Genomic DNA, 7,799 nt, shown 5'->3' with positions numbered 1-7,799 from the left:
CAGGTGCGTGCTCCTTCTGTCTACTTCAGAGCCCTCAATTGTGACGAGGCTGCTCCGTCTCTACTTTCCCCCACAGTTTCCCTTATCAAGTCTTGAATGAAGTTCAGTAGTACTACTAGAGCAAACAACTGCTTAATCAATCGATCAACAAATGATTTGCTCTAATTTTGTACTTTGCATCTGTTGATCTCTTCTCTTCTGGGAACTAATACTATTAGGTTATCCTGATGTCGGTTCAGTTTAACTTGCTTATGATGTAGGCTAGTCTTGTCTGTAAGATTAGTTTTTAATCATAGACTTAATAATGACTGACTTGGTCTACAAAAACTAGGTCGGGCTCCTAGTATACTTACTTAGGTTATGCTGATTCTGTTTCAATTTAACTGGATCAACATAGACCAACCTGTAATGACCGCAAACTTAATATGGATACTAGAAAAAATCAGATCATCCTTTTTTATATTAAAAAAAATCTACCTTTAGCTTAGATTCTTCGTATTGGACTTTTCCATAGGCATGATTCTTAAGCGATTCTTAATCACTACTAGAAAACAAGCAGTATTCATCTTTGACTGTTTCAAATGAACATTATGAAACTGGGAGAAAATAGGTACTGTAATTATTGTATTTCGTTGACACATAAGATATTATAACACATTATGTTTATTAATGTAATTTTTTAATTGAAATAGGGGCCTATTTCGCATATGGCCCCGGATATTGCCGGCTCGGCCCTGCTACGAATATTGGGGTTTATGGGGGCTATGCACCCATGTGCCAAAAGTTCGCCTCGGATTACATTCCTTCTTTCTTATACCATGAGACAGAAATATCTCAAATAAATTCATTTTTTGAAAATTACTTTTCTGTACAAAATCTTGCTAACGGACTAGTGTAGTCTACCTATCTATTCTCCGACGTACAGTACGTTTGATCCATCTTCATTCGTTCACCTGAAGAGGGTCGTCGTCGTCGTCGGCTGCGTGAACGTCTCCAGCCGCGGCTCTGTCAGATCCACCTCCTCCGGTTCGGGGGACCGCCAGCTCCGACCTATCGTCGTCGCGGGCATGCCGACGTTAACCGCAACCTCCCCCGACACGGCAACGTTACCGTTCCCTCTGTGCAAGTGATCGCGGTCACCGTCCTGCCACCGTTCTAGCGACACTGAGCATTCCCGCGGCCTCTCGGCATGGAAGCCTGCGGCGGGCAGGTGGTGGCGGCGGCGCTTGTCTGCAGCGTGGGGCGCGATGGTGGAGAGGATCTGGACGACCTCGGTCATGGTGGGTCTGGCCTCCGGGTCCCACTGCAGGCACTCCCTGGCCAGGTGCGCCATGATCTGCATCTCCTCCGGTGGGAACCCGCCCTCCTTCAGCGCCGGGTCCGGCAGCTCCGCCACCACCAGCCTGCTGTCACGCAGCCGCGACGTCGCCCACATCACCAGGCTCTCGTCACCGCCTGCGCCCCTCCTGTGCACCGGCTGCCGGCCGGTGATCAGCTCCAGCACCACCACGCCGAAGCTGAACACGTCTGACTTGAGCGACGCCTTGCCCACGATCGCGTACTCCGGCGCGAAGTACCCGAATGTGCCCAGCATCCGCGCTGGCGAGCTCGAGCAGCTCGTCACGCCGTCGTTCATCAGGCACTTGGCCATGCCGAGATCAGTGATCTGCACGCACCAAAATATATCAAGTATCAATCATCTCTCCAGAACCTTGAACAGAAATTTCGCTGACAAGTTAAGAATGATAATCGAACCAAACCAGACCTTGGCTCTGAACTTGTCGTCGAGGAGGATGTTGGTGGATTTGATGTCGCGGTGGAGGATGCGCGGCGCCGCCGCCTCGTGGAGGTACTCTAGGCCCCTCGCCGCGCCGAGCGCCACGCCAACACGCGTCGGCCAGTCCATGGGCTTCCTCCCTTGGCTCTTGAGGTCCAGGCACTCCCTCAGGTTGCCGTTGGGCATGCACTCGAACACAAGCAGCCTCTCCAGCTGCCGGCCCTGCCGCTCCGAGCAGTACCCCAGCAGTGGCACCACGTGGCAGTGGTTCAGCCGTGACAGCAGCTCGATCTGCTTGTTCATGGAGGAAGAAGATGCAAATGGTCATGGATGCGTACTTCTTCAGCGTTCAGAGAAAGCTAGGTGTCCGATCATGGTGGTAACAGAGCATAATTTGCATTTGCGTACCTCGGACAGGAACTCATAGTCTTCATCCGCGCCTCCTAGGGGCCGAAGCTTCTTCACGGCTACGACTTTGCCATCTCTGAGCTGGCCTCGGTACACCTTGCTTGTCCCACCAACACCGATGAGATGTTCGTCGGAAAAATTTCCAGTTGCTTGCTCCAACTCCACATAGGAGAACCGGAGAACAACGCCAGGGAACGGACCTTCTTCGGTCCGGAAAATTTGTGGGCAGCTACACAAAAGCCCTGCAGGTGATAGTAAAATGAGTCTCTACTATGTCCTGAAACCCTGCAAGAACCAGGGTCTGTCTCTACTGTGTCCTGAATAAAATTTTGAAGCAATTCAGTCTTGTAAGTGTTCGACCATACCTTTGATGACACTGAACCCCGGTTTCGGTTTCATTTGGGGAAGAGGAGAAGATCGGTTGCTGACGAGGTTCGATCTGCTGCTCCAGCTTGCGTACTTATCAACAGAGTGCATCCGGGAATGCGGAGAGAGAGCGTCCTTGCGGCGGAAGTAGTACGCCGTGGTGACGACAAAAGCAACAGTGGTGAGTATCACACATACTAGGAGTGTAGCGATAACTGTTTTGCTAGAGAAATGCTTCCTTCCTTCTTCAGAATTTCCTGGAGAGTTGAAGTAGGCAACTTCAGTTAATCACCAGTAACCACAATACAGATTTCCATCTCAGCGTTTTGTATCCAAAGCTTATATCATGCATGTCTGAATCAATAGAAAAGAATATCATATACCGGATGTGCAGTTACAGGAAGTGAAGCAGCTCGTGTCGTGTAACACAACATGTTCTTGTTTTTGAAGGGCCTTGTCAGACTGGCACGAGCAGTTCCATGACCCTGTTCCGCCGTTGTCATCTGCAACGGCAAAGACCCCAGTTCAGGTATCTTGTTGTCTAATGACTTGATAACTGCTAATAAGGATGAATTGTGATTAATTGCTCGTACCTTGTAGGCAATGGCACGAGGAAGAGCAATTGGATGACACACTGCTATTTGAGTTTGGTTCACCTAGTGGATGAGCGGCGCATACGCAAGTCCAGTTTGTTGCTCCGGGCCCCACTGTGGTATTATCTGTATGTCAATGTGAAGATCAGATGTTAAACTCCGTTCCGTCGGCCGTTCCGTAACAAATAATGAGTGTGCAGTACTTACCAGATGATGCTCTTTGAATCAGAAGTAGACAGCTGAAGGAGGCAAGGAGAAGCTTCACGTGAAGATCCATCATCAGCTAATGTGCAGGTAGAGAGTGGAAAAAATATCAAACAGGCCCCATCCAGCTGCAATCTCTGAAAATATGACAGTAAAATTACAACGGATGTTTGAAATCACCACCGCTTATTGACCAAAATGGGAGGAAAAAACATCAATTCGATACATGAGTAGCACTATGAACAAGTACACTTTTGATATTGCTAGACAGTACATTGTTGACTATCTATTAGTACTATCAAATTAGGCCTATATATACCAAGGAGAATAGAGAAAACAAAAAAGTCAAGTACAGATAACCACACACACATTCAGTTCATCATGAACAAGTATAAACTAGGAGGAGAAATGGGCACCACAGAAATTATACTTACAGCTAATTAATTGTTATATAGATCTAAGAAGCTTGCTGAACGAATGACACTGACATGATCTCTCTTAGAGTTTGCAGGTAGAAATCCGCCAAAAGAGCAACAAGACTATAGAAGGACTAACTAATGAACTGCTTCATGCAGTATCCTTATCTGAGAGTAGAACCAAACAGAGCTAGTGTTCTAACTTCTAAATACTGATTAACAAAGGTGTCAGCTTATATGCAGGGAAGAAAACCCGAGCAATGAAGGGACAGGAAGCTATCAACTTCAGCAACAACAACAAAAACAAGAAGTCATCTAAATGCACTGCACATCCATCACTGTAATCATAAACTCACTTCAGGACCAGCACAAAGAAGATAAGGGACATCTCAACCTACAGCACTACTGCAGTAGGAAAGGCAAGTAAATAAGCCTAAAACGACTAGACCAGGAGCCACCTGTTTCCAATTACAAAGGGACTGGATTGCATGTGCTTAGTTAGGTGTGATGTTGGATGGAGATTTTAGGAGTTGAAAGGACAACTGACCTGAGACAAGGGATGTTACGGACGCTTAGTTTGGCGGTGGTCGCAGATTTCAGGCTTGGCAAGGCTTCTAGAATCCACAATGTTCTACTATGAAACACAATGTTCTCAAGTATCCGCTGAAGAAGAGAAAATCAGGGCCTTCATTCGTACCAAGTTTTTACAGGAAATTGATCACAGCAGAACATGTTTCTCTGATATCAATAGCAACTTAGCACCGCAATTCTCAAAGTTATAACGAGTGGCACTACTTTTGTAATGAACACAATTTTGGCCATCGGATTCTGTCGGCAAAGGATGATACAGGAACTTCTTGAAGAGGCCAAAACTTTTATTTTCAGTTCAATGTATTGCTTACTCTGATGGTTACACCTCAACTCTAGCTGCATGCTCAAGGACGTGCCTTCTGCAACCACCACTGCTTAAACTATTCCATCCATGTTGGTAGTAGTGGGCAGCAGCTTTGCTTGCGTTTTTAAAATTTCATTTGGTGGTTCCGTGTGCTCCATCCAAATACTAATGATTACGTTGCCAAAATGGTTGTGATATACACATCGGCGGCATTGTACGTAGATTCTATACTGTATAAATAATAACAGTAAGATTTGTAATGGATTAAGCTAATTAATAACGTTTTGTTGAGTATGTTAGGTGTTGACCAGCAATCGAGAGCCAGGTTTATCTTTCCCCTTTGAGAACCACTGAGAAAACAAGGTGTACTACACCAATCAGCGGTGTGGGCCGGTTCTTCAGATAAACAGATCCACATAGCTGTTGAAATGTTTCTTGACGCGGTCCCGCGAGAAAACAAAAAATGAAAATCAAATCGATGATTGCATCCGTGACGGCTAAGCTGGGTAGGCCAAGGTGGAGAATGCTGAAAAGAAAAGGAAGGAAAAGGATTTAAAGAGCGGCTGGTCAGTACTACTGCTACCTGATAGGCATCACTGGGTTTCAGGCCAGGCACCTTCAGAGCAAGTTTAATAGTAGAGCCAACTGTTGGCTATAAGCCAAGTGCCATGTCACCTATAGTCAATCTAGAGCTAACATGTACAATAGTGAGCTATATAATTGTACTACTTTATCAACGTATGTCCCACCATTCACTCTCACAAAGTGACTAGGAGCACGTGCTAGAGCTGGCTCTTGCATTAGAGCCCACTCCTCTTCTCTCTCCTTCTCTCTCTCCTCCAACTAGGCAACAATATATTATTTTAATTCTTGTAGCCAGCTAACTAGAACTTATTGTACTTGCTCTCAAGAGTTTCCAGGCCGGCTACCGCACGCAGACCAGAACTAGCCCTATGAAGCCATCTACCAACGGCGCGCCGATCGCCGACTGGCCGGCATGGGATCCTCGGGTGAATTTGGGTGCAATGCATCTCGTTTCCCTTCTTTCTCCTCTTTCTGTAACTACTGTGATAGACTAATGATGTCTAGAGCGACTGTTATCGGTGGCTAGAGTGACTATTAAACTAGTGGTGCTCCTGACAGCAGGTAATACTGTAATAACGGATAGCACGAGCAAAGGTGGAAACTGTCAGAAGAATCCTATGTTTCTCTGCAGCACCTTGGGTCCATGTGGTCGATTCCATTGACAATGGGAGCTGGATTGCATCGGAGGCGGAGAATTCGCCAATCGACCCAACCAAGAAATTGGTAAAGGGAAATGTGGGCAGGCCACCTTGGAGGAGGTAATTTACCGTTCCCCAGGTAGGTGGGCTGTCCAGGAAGGTCAAGACGAAGAAGAAAAAGCTACTACCACCACCGTCTTTTCTTCCTCGAAGGGAGAAAACAAGTGGGCGGCGAGGGAGGAGGAATCATTCTGCAATGCGCAGTGTGGGCGGGGAGGAGGGAGGAGGCCAAGGTAGCTTGGACAGTACTACTACCACCACTTGATTCAGAAGATGGCATCTTCCCGTCAGAGTCAGGCTCCCATGTTGGCATGTTGGGACCTTAACCGGCCCCTTTTGTTTTGAAGTCTATAATGCGAGCGGAAACGGAGAGGGGTAGTGCGGCGATCTTCTTGCCCGAATTCAGACTGACCAAATCAAGAAACGGGAATTCAGCTTGTACATTTTGAAATTCGCAAGTAAGGCAGCAGGGCGGAGGTGATTGGGGGCGAAGCGGGCGGCGGCGGACGAACGGGCAACGACAGGCAGGCAATGACGGCATCCGACGAGGGAAGAAAATCGAGGAGCATGAACCAAACATTGAGGAGAGCAGCAGCCATTGCAATCGGCACAAGGAAATAGCTAGAGTTGAGAAGAGGAAGATACCTCTCAACGGTTCAGCTCAGCTTCTTCCATGGAGCTCCTCCTTCTCCATTCCCAGCTCCGGCCATGTCCCGCCCGCGTTCGTCCGGAGAGGGAGAGGGGCTGAGATTGGGAAGGAGCGTTCTCCGTTTGGGTTTGGAGCGAGGTGAGTGAATGGCACTGTAGACAGACGACGAGGAGCGGAGCCCGTTGGTGAGGTCAGGGCATCTCCAACCGGGCGACCCAAACGGACGCGCTGGGCCGTCCGTTTTGGGTCGTTTGCGTGCCCGAGCGGACGCGCGGACGGTGCCCCGCGTCCGCGCGTCCGTTTGGGTCGCGCGCTGCGCCCAACGCGCCAGATTTGGGTCGCGGCGCCCCATGGTATGTTTTTCTTGTAAATTCACTAGAAAAACGCAAAATAAATTATAGAAAAAATATATAAAATAGTTGAAATGCTCTAAATGTATTACACATTACATAGTCCATGTAATCAAGGATAAAGTATTATTCAAATAAAATGAAGAAACGATACAAAATGCTCTAGGCTTAAGGATCTCCTTCATCATTGTTGTTTGCAGCATTGTTGCCTACATGCCGCCACATGTGCTCGACCAAATCAGCCTGAAGCTGGTTGTGTACAGCTAGATCTCGAATTTCATGGTGCGCATGAAGAATGTCCTGGAATGATGCCGGAGCACGTTGAGGAGTAACCAACTCTCCTTGGCCGTCCCAGTCATTATCAAAGAGTGAATCATCCCGCTCTACCTCAACAATCATGTTATGCATGATTACACAAGCGGTCATCACCTCCCACGAGTTTGCACATCCCGGGCTGCGCGGGGTGTCCGACGATAGCCCAACGAGCTTGGAGGATGCCAAACGCTCGCTCGACATCTTTCCGGGCTGCCTCCTGCTCTTTGGCAAACCTTGCCTCCTCGCTCCGAGCCGGGGTTTCGGATTGTCTTCACGAGTGTAGCCCAAGGTGGATAGATACCATCAGCAAGGTAGTACCCCTTGGTGTAGTGGTGGCCATTGATCTCAAAATCCACATCGGGGGACTGACCGTACGCTAGCCTATCAAACACCGGAGAGCGCTGCAGCGACATTGATGTCATTGTGCGAGCCAGCCATTCCGAAGAATGAGTGCCAAATCCATGTGTCATGGGAAGCAACAGCTTCAAGAATGACTGTGCACCCCTCGAATGGCCGCTGTATGACCCCTGCCAACCAAAGGGG

The 7,799-nt window shown here is 48.0% G+C and overlaps 1 protein-coding gene across 1 annotated transcript; it reads right to left on the bottom strand.

The window, feature by feature from the left end:
• Nucleotides 1–871: 871 nt before the first annotated feature.
• LOC124686155 (receptor-like serine/threonine-protein kinase NCRK) lies at nt 872–6,700 on the bottom strand. The gene is made up of 8 exons (XM_047220143.1): nt 6,588–6,700; nt 3,352–3,485; nt 3,145–3,270; nt 2,935–3,054; nt 2,551–2,808; nt 2,186–2,427; nt 1,766–2,068; nt 872–1,666 (listed from the first exon to the last, which is right to left on the bottom strand). Exons 2-8 carry the CDS (start codon nt 3,422–3,424, stop codon nt 950–952), a joined length of 1,839 nt encoding a protein of 612 aa, XP_047076099.1. The 5' UTR covers nt 3,425–3,485; nt 6,588–6,700; the 3' UTR covers nt 872–949.
• Between the last annotated feature and the right edge of the window lie 1,099 nt (nt 6,701–7,799).

Source organism: Lolium rigidum, chromosome 2, assembly GCF_022539505.1.
Source record: "Lolium rigidum isolate FL_2022 chromosome 2, APGP_CSIRO_Lrig_0.1, whole genome shotgun sequence".
Lineage (NCBI taxonomy): Eukaryota > Viridiplantae > Streptophyta > Magnoliopsida > Poales > Poaceae > Lolium > Lolium rigidum.
The sequence above is the reverse complement of the archived record's forward strand: the minus strand, read 5'-3'. Positions and strand labels throughout refer to the sequence as shown.